Raw genomic sequence first — 25,792 nt, forward strand, 5'->3', positions numbered from 1 at the left:
CCTCTATAATAAACGACCGCAATTCCAATGAATAACTAACCGAGACAACAGCCAAGGAATTTTAATGAACACTGTTCTGCTCTTCATCTATTCTCCCTCAGAGCTTGTCTTCCGTCCGTTCTGTGTGTTCTACAAACAACGATGCTGGTCGTCCACTGTCTGCCCTGCTGCTTCGCCTTCCTTTTAGCCCTGTTGGCACTCGGCCTGGCCCAGTATGAGCACCTGGGTTTACCGCCAGGATATGACCCCCAACAGGAACAGTACACTGCCCGGAAACTGCCAGCGGACACGCCCAGGATCCAGCTGCGTTTGGCAGGCGATAAGCGGAAGCACAACGAGGGTCGCGTGGAAGTTTTCTATGATGGAGAGTGGGGCACAGTCTGTGATGATGATTTCTCTATTCACGGTGCCCAGGTGGTCTGTAGGGAACTGGGCTATGTTGAAGCTGTCAATTGGTCACCATCGTCCAAATATGGCAAAGGAGAAGGTACAGTAGGTGTCTCCCCCTCCCACAACACCCCCCCCCCCCTCCCCCTCCCCATAATCTTTACAACAGGGCTACACAATTATTTATCGTTTACAACAGTGGATCTCAAAGTCTGGTCCAGGGGTCCTTGAGGGGGTCCCCAGATACATTATTGGTAACTCTGATAGTGTACAATTTTTTTACTTTCAAAACAAAAATACATCGCATGGATGCACCTGGGACGTATCCTCAATGATGTATCACAAAGGTCATCAGGCTTTCGGGTCTCTCGACATCATACCCCAGCCGGGGTGATCAAGTCCCAACTTGCGTCCCAGTAGCTACCCTCGATCAGTCCCATTAGCGAAAAACCAGGGCCACACAATCCGTTCCTCCTGAACTACTCTGCCGGGACTGGGAGGTAGTAGGTACTATTCTGGCGTGTGGATGGACTTATGTCCCTAATGCATCAGAGTTATGTCCCTAATGTATAATAAACTGGGGGTCATTGAAATTAAAACATTTTAGAATCACTAGTTTATACTGTTAAATAGAGCTGAAACTACTGGCGTATCAACAATATCAAAGCACGTTATTGCCTGCTGTAGTTAGTTTAGCATAGTCTAGTTCATATTATATAAGAAGTCACACCTGTGTGAAGTGAGGGGCACTCTTATCATACATCATCTCGTTCTGGCCAATCACAATTTGCGTCCTCTTTTCCACTTTTCCACACTCACTTTTTTATTTTTCTTCAGCCGGAAAGCTGAGCATAGGGTTAACCTGTTATTTCAATGGTAGTGAGTGGAGAGAGGATTTTTTTTTTTTTTAATACTGTTTTTATTAGACAATCTTTGACAATAATAATGAGTTATTCAGTTATAAAATGAAAGATAAAGACAGGTAATGTAAATTCCACATACAATACATAATAAAAAAGATATATAAATGTGATAAAAACGAAAAAACAAAAAAAACAGTTAAACAACGACAAATGTGAACAGACAAACAAAACAAAGACCACAGGACAGACACTCTTGCTCTCAAAACTTTCCCAACACGTTGTTGTAAATTAACAGAATTACAGACATTTCTTTTTAAATGAGAATAAATAAAATAAAATAAAATCCTCAGTTCCTTTTTTTTCTTTACTTTTCTTTCCTGGAGAGAGGATTTTTGTCCAAGAAACAGCCGCGGGCGTCTTTCTCCATGTCAGAGGTTCGTGTCTCTCTGGAGGTCTAGACCCCCAGATGCGGTGTAATATCAAATATGTCTTCCTGGTGAATTCCCGGCTTCTTCCTGAAAGCTGAAAGCCTTTTTGAGTCAAAAAGCCTGAAAATCATGACTACACAGTCATCATTATACTGTATGAGTCAATGTTCTTGGAAAAGTTTTGATGTTCACCTTCTCACCTTGGTTGCTCAGGATTTACTTACTTAGTTAAACATTATGGCTCCTACCGTAGCATGATCTACAGTATTAAGGAACTAAATGGAAAAGATTAAGCACAAAAAAATCTAATTCCAGGCATGACTGGATACTAATTTGCAATTACCTCTTGTGAGTCACTTAGCATGATGTATATTTCACATTTCATTATGGAATTTGATGATGATGTAAGTATGTATAGGGAGCACAGTCTGACGGTCCACCATCACCCCACCCCAGAAATGGTACAAAGATCAATAACACAAAACAAAATAAAACAAAACAATGGATACACATTCTAATAAAATAAGTAGGTACAACAACTGAAAATATGGGAATTCTCTACAGTAGCATGGCTCTGAAGGAGGGTCAGTAATGTATGTGTGTGTGTGTGTGTGTGTGTGTTTTAACAGAGCTAAGCTTGAAAACCACTGACTGGACCAAACCTATATGCACATTGCCAGTAAGACAACTTTGTACCGCCATGCAGGCTTTAGGAAATATATTGTTAATTCATTTATAATGGAAGGTAGATCAAGCTTCAAAAATGCCCACATTTGGATTCATATATCGTAGACGACTGACGTCACACAACTTAGCTGACCATATGAAGTCACACACATGACATTGACCCTCACGTTTCATACCTAGAAAATAAACAGAAAACTTGTTGTGGTAGTCCTGTTGAATCCTCAGTGAACTGAGTGTTTCTTCTACTTTTCCAGGACGCATTTGGTTCGACAATGTCCAGTGCACTGGCAAAGAGCAGAGCCTGGCATTGTGCAACTCTAATGGAATCGGTGTGTCAGATTGTAAGCACACAGAGGATGTGGGCGTGGTGTGCAGTGACAAAAGGATCCCAGGGTTTAAATTTGTCAACACTCTGCCTAACCATGTGGAGGTAAGCCATGCACCTTTTATCCCCCATTTTTTAAAAGTCATTTTACACTGTTGACTAAACAAAACCGTTATATAAATGCAGTGGTCTTTTTTTAACGGTGTTGCCGCAAACTATAAGAGCTGAAAGCTTGTAGACCTGCTATTTTTGCAATTATTGAAACTTGTTGCCTATAATGAAATGCCCAAAACAAATGCTTACTATATAAAAAAAAATCTATTCACATTTGTATTGTCATTTTCTATTGTTCAAAAACATAATTTATCATTGGACATCATTTAAGAACAAGGTGGGTTTAAAAATATAGCAGGAAATGTAGGCAGTATATTTATTACACTCCCATGTGATCTTCTTTAGCCTCCTACAAGGAATTTGTGGACCTTTTGGCAACTTAAGCTGTTGTTGACTGATATGTTTTTACTTCTGACTAGACAAACATTTGTCACCTCACACCTTGACAGCTCAGCTCTCTCAGTCACAGCTGTGCTTTTTGTTTTTGCATTGTTTTGGAGTGACTTGAGCTTACTCCATTCAGTATTTAAATTTCTTGAATATTCTGTGGCATTCATGAAGTGTTTTGTCTTAAACATCAACTTCAAACATATTAACTTCTATTTTATACTTTGTACTGTCGTACAATGGTGTCGTGTGATGAAAATAGTTGATCTACAAGCTCACAACTTTATACGTTATGAACTTGTAGATATGCTGTTTTCGCCAAATCTTTACAGCCAGCTGCAGCAATCCAAAACTCATATTAGAAAATGGTTTCTGCACTCAAAGAAGGTGCTGACTATGCCGAAAAACAATACTTCTAAGACATTTAAAAGTATTTCTCCTTCACTAGACAGATAGCACAGTGGAGGGGTAGACAGGAAGGAGGGGGCTGAGGCGAAATCTTATAGTACAACAAAGGACACGAAGTCAACCAGGACAATAACTGATTGAGACAGTTGCTGTCATTGTGATTATCTATCTCAATAAGCTTTTTGCAAATAGCCTCCAGACAGTCAAAGTGAGTCTGGGGAACTGAAGTGATTCATAACTCATAACTCGAAAATGCAGCCCGTTCACTTGTGTACTTGAACAAGCAATACTGTAAAATGACATATAAATTAGGCTTCATTTTTGCCTGACTGGTCTTTTTAAAGATGCATTGAGCTCATCACAGAGGCCAATCAGCCCAGATGTAATTGCCACCAAAGGCAGAATGTTATCTATATGCCCACTGTGCAGGCCATTCACATTCCAATGTTATGACTCGCAAACTGTACAACAGAGCTCTCTCTCTCATTTGCCTTATCTTGCTGTCGCTCTCTTGCTATTGCTCACCTGTGTTCTCTATCTCTCTCTCTCTCTCTCTCTCTACTGAGTTTAAAACTTATATAACCCATTTTGGGCGAGAACCCCTTTTGGTGTTTTAAACATTATGTTATAATTTTGCTATTGGAAATGTGGCGCAAATCTTTGAATATATATTCTTTCAAAGTGAATGTTTTTAACTCGGGTCTAAATGGGATAGTTAACATGTATGAACAGCACAGCAGAACTGTTCCCCAGGATTTGACCGTGGTTTAAAAACACCCAAATGAATCACCTTAACCTATGAATTATTCTGCGGAATAGTTTTGCAAATACATATGAATCCTCTCTGATTATGTAATGCATGTTTGTATGTTATGTTATGTTATGTTTTTTATGTTGTGTTGCGAGGCATTGTGAGCTTTTAGATCTGCTATTTTGTTGCACCAGAATAGCCCATTCTGACCGGGCACCCATTTTGGTGTCAGCATCATGTTATGCTTTAGCTATTTAAAAATAGCAGATCTACAAGCTCATATCGCGCCACCGAGTGGCGCGATACGAGCTTGTAGGTCTGCTATTTTTGAAAAATCGAAGAGCGACTGACATTTTTAGAATCTGATCTCAGGTCAGAATGGGTTCATCAGACCAGTGTGTGTCCGGCGGAAACCTCGTATGAATCTGATCTCAGGTCAGAATGGGATAGGGATGCTAAGGTTCATCATGTGGTTCAATTGTGCCTGTTACACCCTGTTACTAGTATGTTATGTATTTATTTACTAACATTTTCATTACTGTAGGTGCAGGCACATTACTATTCATACCTAGATCAACATTCCCAAGGGTTAACCCATTCTGACCTGAGATCAGATTCTAAAAATGTCTATTACATCCTGCCAGTTTAATTATTAACCCATTCTGACCTGAGATCAGATTCTAAAAGTGTCTTCGATTTAAAAAAAATAGCAGACCTACAAGCTCTTATCGCGCCACTCGGTGGCGCGATATGAGCTTGTAGATCTGCTATTTTTCAATAGCTAAAGCATAACATGATGCCGACACCAAAATGGGTGCCCGGTCAGAATGGGTTAATACAAAAGACTGTAATAAGGCCATTGTAAATTAAACTGTTCCCCTGTGGAGCGTTTGAGTCCGATTAAAATCTTTCCAAAGCTATAAATGCCTGTAGTGGGAAAGGATGCATCTCATCCGGCTTGTTCTGTTCCGCGTAGGTTTTTTTTGAATAGAAAAGGTACTGATTATGATTCTCCAGAGAGAACACTGCTGGAGTGGTCTAGTCTAGACGTCTGGAGTCAGTCTCTCCAGTCTCATGCTGGGGTAGAAAATAATCGTACTCAGCTTTTCCATTCACTAAGAGGGGACACATGGGCTCACTATGTATAAAACACAAGGCAGGCCCACCACACAGGGCCCTGGTCTTATCATCTGGAAAAGGTATTCTGGTGACTCAGCCCAGGCAGACTTGGGGTTTGTAATGACCGACAGGCATGACGACAGGCCATGTGGGTTCTGTGGTTTTAGTAGGATGAGAGGAGGGCTTTTGAATAAGCTTTGGATTTACACAACACAGGTATCTGCGTTAAGAGGCCTGTGTGCCCTCTCACAGTATGGTACAGGTGATGATAACCTGAGGACAACGACCAGCCAGTCGGCCACAAAGCAATGCTTAAAGGGTGAGTTAAGAGAGAGCGGCGAGAGGCCTCGCACGCACTGACCTTTTGACATTCCATTTAAATTGGGATGGAGTCCTCCTCTGTGAGTACTTTTGTCTTCTTTGGTTGTTGAAATAAGAGAAGAGATTACTTTTAGAGGCCTGTTTTTGTACATTCTTTAGTACAGGCTTTCCTGATCTTCCAGGTTCACCGCTGCCGAAAATAGAAAGTTGTTCTTTTGTGGTGCAGTGGAATAGAGTGGAGATTGTTTGGACAGTAAACAGAAAGCTACTGCCCAGCACTTAGGTTCCTCCATTTCCCTTCACTGGAATATTCACTGGAATATGAATATTCCAGTTCTTAAATATTCCTGTTCCCGTGTTTATTTGTATCTTTGTCCTGCCTTTAGAAAACACAACTTCCCCGAAACATTTTGGTTTTTAGAGTTGGGTAGAGAAAATATTTGAGGTTTGCTGTATGATCTGTCACACATTTACCGTCCATCTCAAAACTAAATTCAACTTTGAGAGATTCCTGGGTTTATGAAATGTGAGTTTTGGCAGTGCCTGTTTCCGTACCAAGTTAACAACATACAGTTTAGCCTTTTATCAGTGCAGACTTTATGAAGACACTTGTGCAGTCAGATTTCTCTATGAAGTATTACGTTTTATTCAGGCAAACATTTTATGAAGGTCAAGCAAGCAAGCTAAGTGCACATGGTGGAAGCAATCTATGAAAGATGTACATTTGTCTCAGTTGTGGAAAAATGTAAACTTTTGTGGAACATTATATTATATAGGTGGAGTGGAGGTTTATTGAAAAGATTAGCCTATGTGAAATGCATAGGCTGTAGTGTCTGCTGTCTGAAGAAAGACAATTTATGTAATTGCTGTTGGGCTGAAACCTTGTATGTCCAAAACAGTTACTTTTCTGGAACAATTTGAAAATAGAACCTATGTTGAACAGGACCCAAAGCAGTTATGTAGTTACAAGCTCTTGTTAACTACATTTCATTGGTTAAATATAAAACCCTCTGACAAACACGGTATGCCACCTGAAATATTTTACCTCGAGAGGAATGCCCATTGCGTAAATTGCATGACATCATGGGTATTATATTACGAGGCTGTAGCCTCTTCATCAGACTGATGATGTGGATTCACTCACATGTTCCTCCACAGGCTAGTGTTTTAGGACTTGGGTGATATCACATGCCTATAGGCAGGGCATCATCCTACTTGATATATTTAGCTTCATTACTTTGCAGTCCACTTGTCCTAAAGAATCTTCCAGGGATGTCATGCTGGGACAGGCAAAGCTGAACAAGACTGATTGTGGTGCTCCAGGCTGCTGGTAGAACTCATCTCTCCCATTATCTTTCCTTGGTCCCCCACCCCTCTCTCCTTTCTCACTTTTACTTGCTTTATCTCATCTCACTTGCTTAACCCTTTCTCTTCCACTCTCTCATTTCCTCACTCTTTTTCAATGGTCCTTGTGAAAGTATTTACATTTTGACATCGAAGTCACCCCAAGCAGAGTTTTATGGCTCCCATTTTCTCTTTAGTCATTGTTTCCCCTGAGGGCTAAAGGTCAACATCTCAACATTCTACTCTCTAAACCGCCACACGGTGGCAGGGTGCCATAGACTGCCTCGTCAGCCTCTAATTAAACGGCACCATGAACTCTTCTTGATGCCATTTGGTCCAATATCCCAAATGAAGTCCTACCAGTTTAATCAGATTCCCATACAACTGATACATATTTCTGTAGCCCAGTACAATTTCACAGCCCCAAGGCACCAGTCGGATGTTTATCCTCTGGAAATATGCATTCTAAAATTAAGCCTGCTGCCTCAGGCAGTAGTGTGTACAGAAGCGTGAATATACCGCAAGTTTCAGACTAATGTTGAAGTGGCTTTTTCATCCACACTGTGATATTATGCTGCTGTGGGACGAATCACAACCATACGTTACTGTTTGTTTCTTTATTAAAAATCTATGGCCCTGTTGAATCCATCCACTTTAGAGTTTCGACTTAATGGTCGGGTACCTGTTCAGCAGGAGGTGGGATTGGAACAGAGAGGGATATCGTGTTCCTCCATTGAGTGAAACTCAGTTGAAAAGAAGCGGCTGGTGACTCCCATGTGTATCGGAGTGTTACAAAGTAACAAATGAATATGTTACTGTAATTACATTCAATTCTAACCCATCATTACTGGTCAAAATTCAGTAATAATAGTACAGTTACTAATGAAACAATTAGTTCATTACTACATACTGTAAGTTCTGTTTTTCATCTACTGTATACCACACACACACACACACACACACACACACACACACACACACACACACACACACACACACACACACACACACACACACACACACACACACACACACACACACACACACACACACACACACACACACACACTTATGTCCTTAACGGTGAGTTCTTTGATGGCTAAGAGTCCAATCCTGGAATTACATGTTTTATTGCAGGTGGGGCATGGGTAGGTTGTAGTGGTGGTAGTGGTAATGGCAGTCATGGGTGTGTTCCTCCTGTGTCTCTGTTGCCTCTGTTGCCGTCTTCTGACAGTCCTGTCCTCCTCCAGCCTCTGGGTTCCTTCGTGACAGTGCTGCCGCCATGAGTCACGGTCAGCAGCAGCAGCAGCCTCCAGGTCCTCAGGCCTGATCTTACACTTCCTCAGTGAGGTCTTCAGCTGGTCTTTGTATAGCGCTTCTTTGGCCCTCCTGCCAGGCGCTGGCCATGGTGGAGCTGGGCCATACAGCACTCTACGGGGCAGCCCGTCTTGGGGCATCCGTATGACGTGTCCGAGCCAGCGCAGTTGGTGCTGCATGGGTGATCATGGCCTCGATGCTCCTGCAGTTGGTCTTAGCAAGTATTTCAGTCTGAGGTGCCAGGTGAGGCCAAGGATGCGCTGCAGGCATCCAACATGGAAGCGCTCCAGGGCCTTGATGTGACGGCTATGTGGGGTCCATGCGTCACAGCTGTAGAGGAGGGTGGTGATACAGACAGCCTGGTAAACAGAGACTTTGGTGTGCAGGTGAAGATTGTTGTTGTTGGAAGACCCGTCGCCGTAGTCTCCCAAAGGCAGCTGATGCCTGCTTGATCCGGTTTTGGATTTCACTGTCGATGCTGCAGTCTTCAGAGAGGATACTGCCCAGGTATTTAAATGATGGAGTTATTGTCAGGGGCTTGTGGTCAATGGTGAAGGCAGGCAGGGTGTGTGGGGTACTGGAGCTCCATTGGCAGAACACTTCTGTCTTGGTGGTGTTGACAGACAGCCCCATCCTGCTGTAGGCCTTGACCACCACAGCAAGGATGGACTGGAGGTCCTGTGGAGAGTGTGCCACAAGAGCACAGTCATCTGCATACTGCAACTCAAGGACCTGCTCTGTGGACAGCCTGTAGCCTCCTGATATTAAAGAGGTTTCCATCCAGTCTGAAATCCACTAAAACACCACTGCTGGACTCAAGCTCGTTATGGAGCACGCATGCACGCACGCACGCACACACACACACACACACACACACACACACACACACATACACACACACACACACACACACACACACACACACACACACACACACACACACACACACACACACACACACACACACAAGCACACACAGCTGAGACAAAACGATTGGCTTAATAATGACTAAATTAACAAAATAATCATATGAACAGAGATTGCAGTTATGGAAACGTTATCATTGGAAAAATTATATATATTTTTTTGTCTCTTACATTTTTGATTTGGGGTTTTAGGTTTTGTCATGGCTTTGTTGAACTTAGACATCTGCTTTCAATTTACAAACAAAGGCTCTTTTAATGGCTCCTAAGGAAGTCTACCGTAAACGAAACAAAACTGGTGAGTACATGACGTTTCCTGCAATCTTATAAATGGTCATTCAGGAAACGGATCAGTTTGTGCTTTGGCCTGTGAAGTAATCGACTCTCTGGCCAGGGGAATACATTTAAGAAATGTGACCTCATAACACGTGGAAATCACAGGGAGTAGTGACTGGGAGGGATGTCAACAAAGATTTCTAACATAGCAGATCAGTGTTTTCACACTGAGTTCTGGTTTCAATGTACTCACAATTCGTCAGTCTTCTGATTGGTCCCTGACTGAATAACCAGCAGGCTCTTTCTGCCTTGTTCCGCCCTGGTTCCACCTTGTTTATGTTGCATTTTCTAAATCAGATGCAACTGAAAAACACGTTATTTCAATGGTAGTGGATTGAGAGAAAGGATTTTTGTCCAACCATGAAACGGCAACCAATGGGTGCAAAGAGCGGCACAACCACATGTCGGGACTTGACCCTTGACAAAGGGTGAATTGAGTAGGAGAATCCAATAAATAAAATAAAAGAAAACATGAAAAACACTGTAAGAGCAAATATACATGACTGTAACTATAAATTAAGTTACTCAGAAGTAATTGTGAATGGTAACTGTAAAACTGAATAGCATGTCCCAGTTCTTTGGACTATAGATGATTTCAACAGGAAAAGAGCTTCAAGGGCTCTATTGGAACCATATGTTCCTCATACACTTTATTTTTGCTGGCAGTGACACACATTAGAACAGTGCTGAGCATGGTGAAGGATCATGAAGTCACAGTTTGGCCCTAAGTTGTATAAATATCTGTGGCCTTGTTGCCAGAAAAACACCCTGAGTGTTAACCGAAAGACTGCTGCATTCTTTGCGTAGCCTGCATCTTGCGATATACAGCTGAGTCAAGCCTATATAGCCTGGGGCTCAGTAGTATTTCCACATTCGTAACCCTGTAGCCTCTAAACATGGTATGTCTATTGGTCCTTCCAACTCTTTGGTGCCACAGAGAAATTAAGTTGAGTATTACTGAGCACTGCTGACTGGGCGAGATCATTCCCCACGATGTATGGTCTACTTACTCTACTGAGAAAGTGGATTATACATGACAGCTGCGGCCATGCTGCACCATATTGTTTTCCCTAAGGAGTAGGTTTACCACTTACTTATACCTGTTGACAGTATATGCAGAAGCATAACAGGACATAACTGTTTGGATACGTTTCATATAAAATGTTCAGATCCACTCTGATTTCACATTTTGGAATGTTTTGATTAAAGGACGACTTCACCCATTTTCAAACTATCGTCATATAACTGGTCCTACTCACTAAAGCTCATTAGGTATGGTACCATTTGTGTGTGTCCCAGAGGAGGGCTGTGGGCAGCAGGAACCCGCCTACCAGTGACATCATCGATTGGGAATCAAGGCTAATAGAAACAGCAGGATTTATATTCCTGGAAAGTTAGAATGCAATAATGAAAGCGATAATAAAAATTGAAATAAAACATTTTAAACCTGCCTAAGATGTCACTGGTAGGTGGGTTTCTTTTTTTTGAAAGATTTGTTTTGGGGCTTTTCTGTCATTATTTAGATAGTAGCAGTGGAGAGCGACAGGAAACTGAGAGAGAGACAGGGAGCGATACGCAGTAAAGGTCGTCAGGCTCGGGAATCGAACCTGTGACACTCTGTCAGGCTGCTTTAGAGCCTATGGCCCTCATTTATCAACCGTGCGTACGCCAAAACTTGACAACGTTCAAAACCCACGTCTGCTCGGCAGCTGGCGTACGCTTTGTCCTCACCTGTTTTTCTGTCGTAGAACAGCGGAGCAGCATTGTTTGACCAGCTGAGAGGCTGTCACAGGCATTTAAACATATGTTTTCACTCCTAAAATGTTAATATAAAACGGTATGTGTATGTAAAAAACAAAAGAGAGATTTCCAACTTTACAAGTAATTAAAATCGCGCAATTAAAAACAATATAACATGTTTACAATGTATTAGTGCTTAATCAAACAGTGCTTTACTGGCCTTGTTATGCGAGCGCACTTGTGAGATGATTTTGGATGCGGCATATGTGATTATGATATTATAAAAAAAGGCATAAATGGACTGCACGCCTTTATTTCCAAGTGACAATGACAAGCTTACAGCTTGCCTATTTGTAGTAAGTACTAGCAGGCTATAGGCGTAAGGGGCTTAATCATTCACCATTTAAAGTGCTTAGACAGGTTTTGACAGTTTTGACAGTTCAGATAAAAGCGAGATCATTTTCGGGGGTCGGGGGAGGACGGGACCGTGGCGTGCGTCGCCAACACATACCAGCACACATGCAAGCAAGCCTTCATCCATATGTTTATGATTCGTTCATCAATGATCACATCACTACATAAACGTTGATTATGACTGCCTTGACGACATGATAGCCTATCTCTCATGCAGGCATCACTGACACTCACCCACAGGACTTTAATATCACAGCAGTGCGCAGTCTCACGCCTTCGCCGTGCACTGCGCACGAATGGGTAAAATTAATATAGGCCAGCCCAAACGTATTCCATTCATGGCGATGCGATGTCGATGTGTCATGTAGGTGCGTGCGTGCGTGGACATGACAGCAAGGCAAGCGAGGTGAGAGGGAAACAGACAGGGTAGGCCTACAACTTTATTTAATTCATGCAGGTGTTCGTTGTTTATTTATTTAACAACACACCAGTTAGCTGGGCTTGCAAGTTGCGTGTGCGTGGCGTGCAGCGTGTGTGCGGGTGTGCGTCTGTGTGTGTGTGTGTGTGTGTGTGTAGGAGAGAGGGGGGTGACTTGAGGCGGGCAGAAAGGCACGGTAACCATGGTTTCCAGATCGTATAGCAGTGGTTCAGGTCGCAAAAACGAGGGCGAGGCTTGAGTTCTTAGGGCGTGCCAGATCAAATTCAGCCGTGACATTTATTAACGTGAGAACGAAATTAAGGAAGGATCAGCTGTTTGCGATCACTTTATAAATTTTACACTCGATTGATAAATGAGGGCCTTAATGTGGTTGTGCCTTAACCACTAGGCCACCGGCACCCCGGTAGGTGGCTTTCTGAAGTGTCCTGTTTCTCCTATAAGACACAAAAAATATCATTTTATCATGAGCATTAGTGAGGACAAATTATATGAAGATAGGTTGATAATGGGTGAAGTCATCCTTTAATGAATTAAATCTTATATAAAAAAATAAATATTTATTTTGAACTGGAAAGTGTGTAGCAACCATAGTGAGTAAGAGTTGGGTTGCAGCAGGTCTTGAAACTCTTCAATAGAGACTCATCCAGCTAATGGCTTTTCCATCTGCACCACCTTCCTCTTACCCAAGCCAAACTGATTGGGCCCCCCTTCCCCAGAGTGCACTGAAAACAAAGCACACATGTTAGAAAACTCTACTTTATTTCTTCAATCCCGATGCTGTCAACCATGCATATTTCAGGCCCGCTTTCTAGTAAACAAGACCCTTGAAGTGCCCTCTGAACCTCCAAACAGGAAATAGATTATATGAGGAATTAGATGTGGCAGTGCCAGCGGGGAATGGGAGGGCAGCAGGGTGGGAGGGTGAGAAGCCATTTCCCAAACAAGTTGAGTCTGTCATCCACCTGAAACCAAATTAAAGGGGAATAGTTGTAATATTTTCAGACTTCTCTGTAAACATAGAGTGGTGACTGTTAAAGACGTACAGTACACACAAGCAGTAAGCACACCAGCAAACTGTTGGCAGGGATATTGTTTATCTCACATAGACTTGGGCTCAGTGACTGAGAAAGAGATGGGGATATTTTGCAATGTTTATCGGACATTCATCACAGTCTTGAGCTAATTTTGGATAGCAGTCTTTAGTGACTTTCACCAGTCATGTTTACTTGACTGTGGCATGAGATATTTAGGCTGCGTTTTATTTGGATGTTCGCAGATTGTATTTTTCTCTTCTTTTGTTTGTTGTGATTGCCAAGTGAATCTGGCACCAGGATATACAGTATATGCTTTCCTCCTAGTGAATTAAGTTGAAAAGATATTAGAAATAGCCTTACCACTTACCACTAATGTCATCTACCAGGCTGTGTATATCCAGACAACATCGCACCATCACCACATTTCCTGTCATTAGTATTTCCCTATAATTTCAGCCTGCATACAGTTTAACCATCTCATACCAGATCCCTCTGTTCCCAACAAGGGATGGTTACTGTGGTCATCCATGGGGACAAAATAGATTGAGCGAAAGACTGATGATTTGCGATTATTTTTTTCAATGGTCCCATCTAACCCTTGCTTTTTCATTACTGATTTGGTAGGTCTCTCTCCACTTGTTTGACTGTAAGTGATATGTATTTATGCCCACCACATGTGTTGAGCAAAGCGACGTGTCCCCCCCCCCCCCCCCCAGTCTTTCTCCCTCCCTCTCGTTTAGCTTGCACTGTCACGTAGTGCAAGAATGTGGGTTTGGTCTAAGGGAGAGAAAGTTGTTTACTTAATCCCTACCAAGAGTCACAGAGGAAAGACTCATACAGTCCCTTTTTGACAGCTTGACACTGCCTGGGTGCTAACTGTTGTACTGCTCTTCTCCAGTCTGGCAAGTCTTTGCTATGACTGGCAGTTCTGCCTTGGTGCCGTGGCAAATACCAGGATGAAACTCATTGTCTCCCCTATAGTAATACAGTCAATCTCCTAGCAGGGACCCCCCTGAGTCTATACATTTATGGGAGGATGATTGTTATTGCTTAAACATGTATTGTTGAAAGGTTAAATAGTGAGACTTTGGTTTTGAATTAATCTAAATCTACAAAGTAACTACTAACTAAAGCTGTCAAATTATTGTGGTGGGGGTAAAAAGTACAATATTTGCCTCTGAGATGTAGTGGAATAAAAGTATAAATGATCAAAAAAGGAAATACTCAAAAATAGTACTTGAGTAAAGGTACCTCGCTCATTTCCACCACTGCCACACACAACACGTGCTATGCTGGTACAGACCTCCATGATTCTGCTGTTCAGAAGCCAAACAGTTGCAGTGCATCTGGTCATGGTCTTTTTATATTAATGAGGGTATTTACCGTGAAAATGTTTAAGTAAACCGGATACAGGTTTACAAGGGGGTGGTTGAGTTACAGCACAGATGGGGAGATGAGGGCCATAGATTTCATATTATGTAACACAAGAAATGCAACATTCCACTGAGCTGTGATGTACTGTAGAGTTGTGTATAAGATGGGATTGATGATTCCAGACAAAGTCGTTGGAAATTGTAAAAGCCAAAAGTTCAGAGCTTCATGCAATGTGTATATTCACAGCTTCAACCATAAATTAAATTGTATCCAAATGTATGTTAATAGTTCATTTGTACTTTAAAGTGTGCACAGGTCTCCACCAGGAGGATAGGAGTGTGTGTGTGTGATGTTTGGCAAAATGTTTAGGAGCAATATAAATGTGTGTGTGTGTGTGTGTGTGTGTGTGTGTGTGTGTGTGTGTGTGTGAGTGTGTGTGTGTGAGTGTGACGCAGCTTGGCCTGTTGTAGCGCCACCATGAGGCTGATTTGAAAACTGTCAAGTGGCATTTCTTCCAAAGCCTAGTGGGAATATGCATGCACAGTTTCACCACAATTGGACGCTGCGTTGAGTAGTTGTGGCGATTTGTACAAAACTGGTACAAAGCGGGCTACTCCTGAAAAGTTTAGAAGCCAATCGTAGCCAATCAAACAAACCCGTCTTGATCACATGACTATGGAGAGCATGTGTACCGATTTGCGTGAAATTTGGATAAAATCTGAAGGAGTAATATTAGAAAATGTGTTTTACATATGTCGGCCTCCTGGTGGCGCTATAAAGAGCAGAATTCCAGGCAGGTTTTTCCTTGGCCTCTAGGGAGTTGGCATACAAAGTTATCCACAGATCGTGCAGTTAGAGGTAAAAACACTTTTCGGCCAGTTATAGCGCCACCATGAGGCTGAGTTGAAAATGTTCAAAACATACTCTCTCCCCATGCCTTCGGCCTGGTGGAGACAATTATAAAATGTATGATTAATATTATATTTAGTGTATTACCTACCTACGTTTCAAGGCTGCAAGTTGATTTAATACCATACTGAAATGACATGAATCCAATGGCCTCCTTTAAAATCAAACCATGGTATGCTCCGGGAAATGTCAAGTATGTTAATTAAATGTTTACCTCATTCTTACCGTCACTATAATATTCGCTATATTTTCTTCTTTTTCATAGAACTTCAATATCCAAGTAGAGGACGTGCGCATTCGAGCCATCCTGTCATCATACCGCAAGCGTATCCCGGTGACAGAGGGCTATGTGGAGGTGAAGGACGGGGGCAAGTGGAAGCAGATTTGCAACAATGAGTGGAACCACCTTGACAGCAGGGTCATCTGTGGCATGTTTGGATTCCCTGGGGAGAGGAAATACAATGCCAGAGTGTACAAGTGAGTAGTCCTTCACTAGATAGGTTGGTACCTTATTACTTTCCCCAAGGGGAAATTAAGCACATTTTTTTTTTACAGTGGTTAAATCTGCATCTCAGGGGGTGGAGTACAACATGAACTTTACCATGGTTAACTTAACAGTTCCCTCACATCATCTTTCTCAATTATCTCTCTATTCACTCTTATTGAATGGTGAAATATGTCTCAAGTGGTCATTCTTCTTGGAAGTGAGTGGGTGTGTTGAGCAACATAGCATGAAGACTGCCACGTTTACAGTATGTACTATTCCCTGTTTAGCTCAAAGGGTCAACAACTGCCAGGGTGGAGGCTCCACACCTGTAGCTCATGTACAATGGTGAAGACACAATCAGGCTCAGGGTTGATGTTCTTCAACTTCTCCATGTAGCTCATTATATATCCTCGTTTTCACACGTGATCCCCTTCTGTTATACTGACTTGAGGAAGAAATCCATATATCATGGAAACTCTGAAACCTGATCAGTGTCATGTCCCATACATACAATACCAATACAATGTCTGTCTGCTGAACGTGAAGCCTTGACATCGCTCAACTCTATAGGGGGACATTAACCTCTTAAAACCTAATACTTTGTTGATATGAGTCCCCCAGGGGTCTCTATACACCAATTGTTTGGTGTACAAACAATAATCTGCAAGAATGTTCTGCCTATTTGCCTATTTATCTATATTTTATATCTATACTAGTGTCCATATTCGGGGTCTATTTGCAGTGAAGAGTTTTGATTTAGAGAGAAATAAGGGATCCAAGAACAGAGTGCTGGGGGAATCTGGTCAACTAAGTTTATAGGGTTTAAGTTAATTATGGAAAGTTATGTCTTAATAAAAGAGACCCATGTGTGTCTGACATGCTTGCTTCGATCTCACCACAAGCCTTTCAAGACTGACAGAAATAAATGAATACAAAATCATCCTCCTTTCATGCATTTAACTTCGTTGCATTCCTGATAGCAGTTGTAATGTTGAAGCGGAAAATGTGGTAACCAGCAGCCAAATAGCTACAGGTTAATCACAGTTATAACCATACACTTTTAGCCAGCACTGCAGTGAACTCTGCAGGGTAAGGAGGTTTCTTGTGCTCAGGAAACCACAGTGGAGCGAGTCATGCTCCTTACTTTTCCATCTACGTGTCTGCCTCCCCGTGCACCCTGCTCCTGCTCAGAAAACCATGAAACGCGCACAACGTTGTTTTCACAGGCTGCCGTTTGACTGAGTAGCGGTGCATAGCCAAAGGCCTGCTCCAGTTGTTTCATAATCTGGGGTTTGCCATCTGTTCGGATGCCTCAGCGTTTGCCCTCTAGGTTAGCTTTATTCACATTAACTTTGACAGCCAAGATTTATATTAAAAGTTATCATGTGCTATGTAAGGATGCTATGTACTGTACATCCTTACATAATATTACATTACATACGTGTGCATGTGTAATGTACACCTGCTGAAACATGTCATTTAGAATGTTGTAATTTCTGGCTTTACACTTGCTTTAATGTATCCCAGCGTCATTACATTACATTTGAGGAGATACCAGGCATCCATCTATCTAGGCGTGGTGTTAGAACATTTGGGCCATGTCCAAAAGACTGCAGCATTCCTAATGTAAGGTCCCAAATGAAAAACAAATGCTGTCTCCTTTCAATTTGCTTTTCTGTGTATACTTAAGACATGTGATACACAGACTGGAGGACATACTGTTCTGTGCGTGAGGCTCGTTAAAACACATTAATATAGGCTCTGTACTAAATGGAGAGGAAGAGATTAGCACCCCAGTGGGCCTGAAAGAGCACAATTAGCCCCACGTTGTTTCGTCCGTAACAACATTATGTCAGAAATCTTGTGTCTCAGTTTTCAACTTTAAAATGTATGCCCCATTTCGTTGTATGACAGCGCTGTGTGTGAAAAGCTGCTACGTTCTCACAGTGCGTCACGACAAGTTGCAAGCTTGTAGATTGGGGGGCGTGTCATTTGCCTATAACCCATTCTGAACGGGCACCCATTTTGGTGTCAGCATCATGTTATGCTTTAGCTATTGAAAAATAGCAGATCTACAAGCTCATATCGCGCCACCGAGTGGCGCGATACGAGCTTGTAGGTCTGCTATTTTTGAAAAAAATCGAAGAACGACTGATTTTTAGAATCTGATCTCAGGTCAGAATGGGTTCGTCAGACCAGCGTGTGTCCGGCGGAAACCTCGTATGAATCTGATCTCAGGTCAGAATGGGATAATGACATGCCCCAAATAGGGCCGTGAGGTTGAACGTTTTTAAATCTGTCCGTTGGTTTTATTTAACCAATGAAATGTATTAACAAGCACTTTTCTGACAAGTAACTGGTTTGGTTTCCACCCGACAGCGACGAATCCGACGATAGTTCTTACAATGCCTTAAACCCATTCTGACCTGAGATCAGATTCATACGAGGTTTCCACTGGACACACACTGGTCTGATTAACCCATTCTGACCTGAGATCAGATTCTAAAAAAATGTCAGTCGTTCTTCGATTTTTCAAAAATAGCAGACCTACAAGCTCGTATCGCGCCACTCGGTGGCGCGATATGAGCTTGTAGATCTGCTATTTTTCAATAGCTAAAGCATAACATGATGCTGACACCAAAATGGGTGCCCGTTCAGAATGCTGTAATTGTATTAACTTCACTATTGTTTCACCACGGTCATCAGTCATATCAGTCATGGCTAGCAGCACTCTGAACTTTGAAGCCATTAATCTGAGTTCACATCTCAGTGGAACCTATCCATTATGATTATGTGGAACCTATCTATTATAGGATGAAGATCAACCAGTCCTAGTACATTTTTACTTGGCAGGTCAGGACCATTTACGATTGAGTGCAAATCGTTGCTGTCAGGCAGAAACCTTCTATCTCCATATTTTAATCCTCATGCTGCCGTGGCACACAAAAGTAGCAAATCTAAAATCTTGTAGATCTGCTATTTTTCCTATTTTAGAAAATAAAAAATCACACTCGTGTGAAGTGAGCGGCGCTCATACATCATCATGAGGTAAAATAGACACTGCCTATTTGCTCAGACACTGACGTAAAATTCTCCATTGATTGTCAATGGGAATTTAATGTTTGTGTAGGACAAAAATACCGATTTGCTCGTCCACATATGATGTAAATTCTCCATTCTTTGTCAATGGGAATTTAATGTTTGTGTAAGACAAAAATCTACACTAATAGCTGAATATAGGAGGGGCTACCACCCCTCAAAAATAAGTCAAAGTGGTTGAGTCTGCCCAGCAAGCCAAATTACCATATGATGACGTCCTTCGGTGACTCTGGTGACGTTCAGGACTAGGCCAGATCACAGCCCATATGGGGATGATCTTTACGTCAGCATTGGTAAAGGAAATGCTGTCAAGCTGTGGTGTGCTCTGAACGCCCAGACCCAGATCCTTACCCTAACCCTAAATCTCAACAAAGCATGTCTAGACTACCTGTTTACTACAGAATCAGCTATACTATTACTTATAGTACTAAAAAAAAAGCAGGATGCACCACGGTAGATTTGAACCCACAACCTCCACAGTGATGGGTAGGCATTTTGCTACTGCGTCACCCGAGCGTCCTGTGCAAATCTTGACTTCACTTAACTTAGTATGCTTCCTGTCTCTCCAGGATGTTTGCTCGCAGGAGAAAGCCCACCTATTGGGACTACTCAGTCAACTGCACTGGCAACGAGGCCCATCTGTCTAGCTGCAAACTGGGTCAGGCTGTGTCGCTGAAAAGCAACAGTACCTGTTTGGGAGGCTTGCCAGTGGTGGTAAGCTGCATCCCTGGGAGAGCCTTCGCTCCCACACCCATGGCGGGCTTCAGGAAGGCATTCCGACAAGAGGTAGGTGTTCCGTGAGATGCCTGAGAAACTATTCAGAACACCCACAGTCAGGGGTTTTCAAACATTTCATGTGCAAGGACCCTATAAATGTATATGCATTTGTCCCTGGACCCCCATTTGAAAACATGTTGTCGTGCCATGGACCCCCATAAGAGAAGATTTGTGTTTGTAACATTTTAAAAGATTGAAACAAAAAAAACGAAATAGCAGATCTGTCTTATGTTTTTTTATATCCAAACTATAAAACAGGATTAAAGTGGTTAAACATATTTTGATGCTATATTAACACATTTTCATGGGGACCCCCTGGAACCCTCAATTTGAGAACCACTGCCTGTAAGTCCTGTTCTTCAAATTGTGCGTATACTACAGCATACCACATAATACAAAACATGAAATATACACAAATGAGTTGCATTTACATTACAATTAATGGTTATATCATAACATTATAGTATCCACATTGAATCATAGAGTATGTTATAATATATTCACAAGATGTAGGTCTGCATGGAATATGGATGCTCAAACACGGCAGAACATACAGTCTTTTCAGTAAATGCTGTTCTTAATTTTAACAGTTTTTTTTGTATAGTAGGGTGACATATCTAATGCCACTCCACTGAAAAACCTTACTGTGCATTTACACAAATCCGTTTTTGAGAATGAAGATTTCTAATCGAAAATATACAAATGATTTCTCAACAGTTTTTTTTGAGTGGTGCAACCACTCCTACAACCAGCAATGTCCGTGTACCTGTTTGTTTGTGTACCTGTGTGAGCACGAGTATGTGACTTATTGATACCAGTAGGGGGCGCCAGAAACAGAGAGAGGGGTAGTGCTGTGTCTCTAATGAGAGAGAGAGAGAGAGAGAGAGGGAGAGAGAGGGGGGGGGGGGGGGGAGGAATTGCACCACTCAGTTCACACAACCACATAAATGTTTCAAGTGAGACAAATGCAGTGCTACAAAAGTACAAATGCAGTGCTACACTGAAGTTTTGGCCACTTGTGGCGTCATTGTCTCTGCTCTAATGGCCTGATGTGAGTTGCTTGCCTGTGCATGTGCTCTCTGTCACGTTCCACGGCTTAGTGATTGAACTGGGATGGAACAAGTGACATTTTTTCCTCGATTCATCTGTCTTTAATTCAATTGGAAAGATCAGTGTCAGAAATTGTCACAACAACGATCTGTTGACAATATTATCCTTAGTATGTATGTACACTTGTATTTTGTATATTTTTATTTATAATTTATCATTTTATTAGATTTATAATTTAGCATTTTATATAGACGTAGCACTCTATAATGTATACTCATAGCTTCACTGTACAGATAATCTACTGAACAGATATTAGGTTCTTAGATTGGTTATGATTCTTGATGACTATTTCTATGTATTTGATGTATTGCCTTGTGTTGTTCTTGCTTACTGTAAATTGCTTTTTGATGAAGAGCATCTGCTAAATGCCTAAATTGTATTTTGTATTTTGGATAGGTCAGGTGTAAGTAACCCTCAAATCCAAATGACCAAAGTCCTCACTTAAAGATGTCCAGATTGCTGAATACAAATGGCAGTGAAGCACGTGAAACTATGCCACTAATGTGTTTACTTACGTAAAATTAAACACTTCCAATCTGTCTGAGCTTTTAATGGCAGGAGCACTTCAGTGGCATGTTAACATGGAGCCACCCAGTCTGTAGGTTTTCTAACAATTCTCCTGCCCTGTGAAAGTAGGAAAAGTCTAAACTGCGGTCCTCCAAACTTTCAGCTGACTGTGTTATTTTTGGAAGAACTATATAGTCTAACCCAAAACTGTGGTTTTCTCCTTTTAGAAAAACCTTGTTGAATAGATCATGGAGTTCACTTCCAAAAATGTCCAACAGAATACATATGTTGCCTAGTATTCAGTTGCAAACTGTAAGGGATAGATTTGATCAACAGGACAAACACACTTTAACTACTTTAACTGTCATAACTAATCCAACCGACGGGTTGCTAGGACGTGTGTACACCAGCGCATTTCCATTGATATCAAACGAGAGAAAAATATTCAGATTTTTTATTATTATTATTATCTTTTGCCTCTCCTTCTGCACTCCTTGCTCTTTTGCGCATGCGCGTTGTCGTTCATTTCCCCGTTTACCGTTCACAAAGAAAGGCTCGGCGCGCGTAATCTAAGGAGCTCTCCGTGGTTTTGTTCTTCATTTCTGACTTCAACGTGCCTCTCGTTAAAAATATGAAGCGAGCGATCATCAGCGACTTTTATCGTAATCTTTAAAGGTAAGCAAGAAAAAATATGTCTCCCGGTTTTTTTCCGGAACGGAAGTGGGCGGGCTTACAGAGTAAAAGCGGACATATCTTCCCGGCACCCCGAGCTTCTATTTTGAAAGAAATCCCGGCACTGATTGTGTTAACATTGCCCTATTATAGTGCAACCAGGAGGCCGAACTATTAATTTTTATATTACTCCCACTTGTCCAAATCGGTACACATAGTCAAGTGATCAAGACAAGATCCGTCCGATTTTTCATATTCCACCCTGATTAGCAAATTCCAAACATTGCTGGCCCACAATAACCTACCTACCTGACCTGGTGGAGACCTGTGCTCCGAGGATCACTTTTTCTAGTTTTATTTGGGTTTTCATTTCTTTTACTTAATCCTTTTAATTCAAACACATTGGTGTCCGAATGTTCTTCTCTCTGTCACTCACTCACTGACTTAATCTTTTTTGCCTCCACCATAGCAACCATTGGTGCGTCTGCGTGGCGGGGCCATCGTGGGGGAAGGCAGGGTTGAAGTGCTGAAGAATGGGGAATGGGGAACTATATGTGATGACAACTGGAACCTGCTGGCAGCTACTGTGGTGTGTCGAGAGCTGAGCTTTGGAACCGCCAAAGAGGTCTTGTCTGGAGGACGGCTCGGACAAGGTGGGCCAATCATTCTGTTTTGTCAGTACATCTATTCACATGACCTAGTATACTATTCGTATAATGTCTTTTCATTTCATGTTCTGTAAGAGTAAAAGTATAATCATAGTCTGGTATCATTCAACAGAATATTAATTGATTCAATATTATGTCTATTGGGTAATAATTGTACCTGAGAATGGGAGGATGAGGATGCTTTGGATATGATATGCCTGGTGACATCTGATTGACTGATTGATTGAATACTTTATTAACACGATTGTATTAACAGTACAGGTAGCATCAGGCATAGGTTTGTTTGTGGACACTTTCTCTGCTCTACTAGCCAATATATTGAATTTAGAATTTGTCTCAATTTGTTATACTAGTCCTTACCCGTTGTGAGATATTTGCCCCCCCCCCCCCCCCTTGTGGCCGTGAAGGGTACTGCGCCCGGGTGCGTTTGTAATTGACTAATACATTAATTAATAATCATTAATGTGTGAAATCGAAAAAAGGGCTTCGTTACGCCCTCCGGTCAATGCCTGTGTGAAAAGTGGGAGTGATTGGTGCAGGCAGTAAGGAGTTACGGCACTGTTTCTGACAGACACACGGACACACACTCAGACATTCGGTTAATTATAGTATGATGTTACCAGATGTATCTGTGTAGGCAGAGATCTCTGATCGTCTGGCTACGATAGACTAGGAGGGTGAGGATGCTTTTCAGAAAATGTTTGCACAGAAAGTTTTGACCCACAGTTAGGTACAGGGTGTACAGTAGCCAGCGAGGTATAGCTTTGAAAGCAATCCAAAGGCAATAAGCCCAGAAAGCTTAAAATTACAGCCTTTACTGCTGGAGTGGCTATTAAAATACAGTGTCTGCATGGAATGGGATGAAAAGTGATGATTGTCTACTTAGAGCAATAGTACATCTGCTCACCAAATGCTTGGTTAGGAAAATATCCAAAACATCTCACAGACAGTAATGTTACCCCTCAACCTTTCCCTTTAGTTCAATACCATACCACTGACGTCACCAAGCAACTCACCAACCACGCGGCGAAAGTGAGTTTGGTGAGGTAGAGTTGAAAGTGGTGAAAGTGACTTTGGTTCCATTCAGGAGCCTATAGTGCTGAAGGTTTTTGAGAGCATATACTGTAAACGTGTGACCATCTTCATTTGTAAGGTTGTAGATCTCTCTTTGGTGCGCGACACCGTCTTATAACGGAGAAATGGGATGGAATTGAACAAGTACATTCTTTAAAGGAGAATTCCATACTAAAAGGCTTTCTTACCTTTCTTTGTAAGGTTATTTATTGGCTATTTCCCCTACCATAAGCCCTAAATGAATTGCATTGAATTGAATGGGAATTGAATGGGGCTATGGGGTGTTGTGCTAATTCACTTATTTCCATCGCTTAAAATGATAATTTCTTTGTATATTATCCTCTCTTCATAATGTAAATATTATCCCAAGTGGAACACTTTACTACTTCTTTCGATGGAAATAAGCAAATTAGCATAACACCCCATAGCCCCATTCAATTCCCATTCAATGCAATGCAATTCATTGAGGGCTTATGGTAGGGAAAATAGCCAATAAGGAGTTTTTGCACAAAAAAACACCTGGACCTCTTTGGTGGGGACGTAACAACTACAAAGAAAGGTAAGAAAGATAAGAAAGCATTCTAGCATGGAATTCTCCTTTAAGCGTTAAATATCTCCTACTGGAAGACGGGCCTGTATTTAGAGTAAAGTGGACTGATGATGTTTTTTCCTCGATTACATTAGTCATTATTCAGACCAGACATTTAAATAGCACACATAGCTGCCTTTTGGATATCGAACCTCGGAAACATTATGGGATGAGCACCATAACAACTCAGCCCTGGCCTCCAGGCAATTTGAACCTGTGCAGAATATAAATCCTTCCACCACTTTATGGATGAATGTCCCTAATGATAGCCTTCATTCCTATACCAGTACGTCTTTATGGCCTCAATGGAGGAGTTTGTTAGACTTATACCAGCAGGACTTTGTTATGGGTTGACATAGAGGTTTTATCACAGGAGGCAAAGCAAGGTTGGACCCCCCCCCCCTTCCCTCCTTAGCCCAGCCCCTAGTTCCACCCAACCCCCAAAAAGTGACACTGACCCACACGACTCAGCAGAAATAATGTAACAAGCTTGTGAAATAGTTTTAAGGACCCTAGCTCACCTGTTACAAGAATATAGTGTGGAAAATAGCATGTTTTACTGCCACACTGTGGAAAATTGCCCACTCCCTCCTGGGCTTGTCCTATATACTGTGACCAGGAGAAAGATATCCACACTGCATATTATTTTGTGAATACCCTAGTCATTCTTTTTTCACTGCACCTCCACCCAGTATTTTGCCAGGGAAGGAGTAAATTCCAGAATAATGGCAGACTGCATGGAATGAGCAGAGGGAGAGTGGTACTGGTGCACTCAGAAAAATCATCCCAGGGAATCCTCGCTGGTTTCCTGTTAACAAGAAATATTCTCACCACTGGCTTGCTGGGCTTGGAAACTCACCTCACTCGCTTCCACTTCACTGTTGCCATTTGAGCTTTAGGTTTGTCTGTAAGACTAAATGTAGTCTTCTTCTTTATTTTATTATTATTATCATTATTTTATTTAATAAACAACAAAGCTTTCCTTTGTCTGACCCAATGTTTTTATACAGTAGTTTTGTATTTTTATTTTGGTGTGACCTTTTTAATTATAGATTAATTTCGACGAGTTTAGAGTTTTTGTGGGGAATCAAGGGCAAGATGAAAAAAGTTAGCAAAATGGCAGTCCCGAAGGGACTTGGTCCCTTATTGTTGTCTCCACCAGGCAGAAGGCATGGGGAGAGAGTATGTT

At 41.8% G+C, this 25,792-nt stretch overlaps 1 protein-coding gene across 1 annotated transcript in view; it reads left to right on the forward strand.

The window, feature by feature from the left end:
- loxl2b (lysyl oxidase-like 2b) overlaps positions 1 to 25,792 on the forward strand; it is a 46,552-nt gene that overhangs the window by 3,218 nt on the left and 17,542 nt on the right. The window contains exons 2-6 of the mRNA XM_083784753.1: positions 102 to 487; positions 2,620 to 2,795; positions 15,886 to 16,097; positions 19,776 to 19,992; positions 22,742 to 22,925. Of these exons, the coding sequence (XP_083640879.1) occupies positions 142 to 487; positions 2,620 to 2,795; positions 15,886 to 16,097; positions 19,776 to 19,992; positions 22,742 to 22,925 (1,135 nt within the window). The 5' untranslated portion in view covers positions 102 to 141. The remainder of the gene's footprint in view (positions 1 to 101; positions 488 to 2,619; positions 2,796 to 15,885; positions 16,098 to 19,775; positions 19,993 to 22,741; positions 22,926 to 25,792) is intronic.

Source organism: Protomyctophum parallelum (genome assembly GCF_964188405.1).
Source record: "Protomyctophum parallelum genome assembly, chromosome: 15".
In the NCBI taxonomy this organism is placed as follows: Eukaryota; Metazoa; Chordata; class Actinopteri; order Myctophiformes; family Myctophidae; genus Protomyctophum; species Protomyctophum parallelum.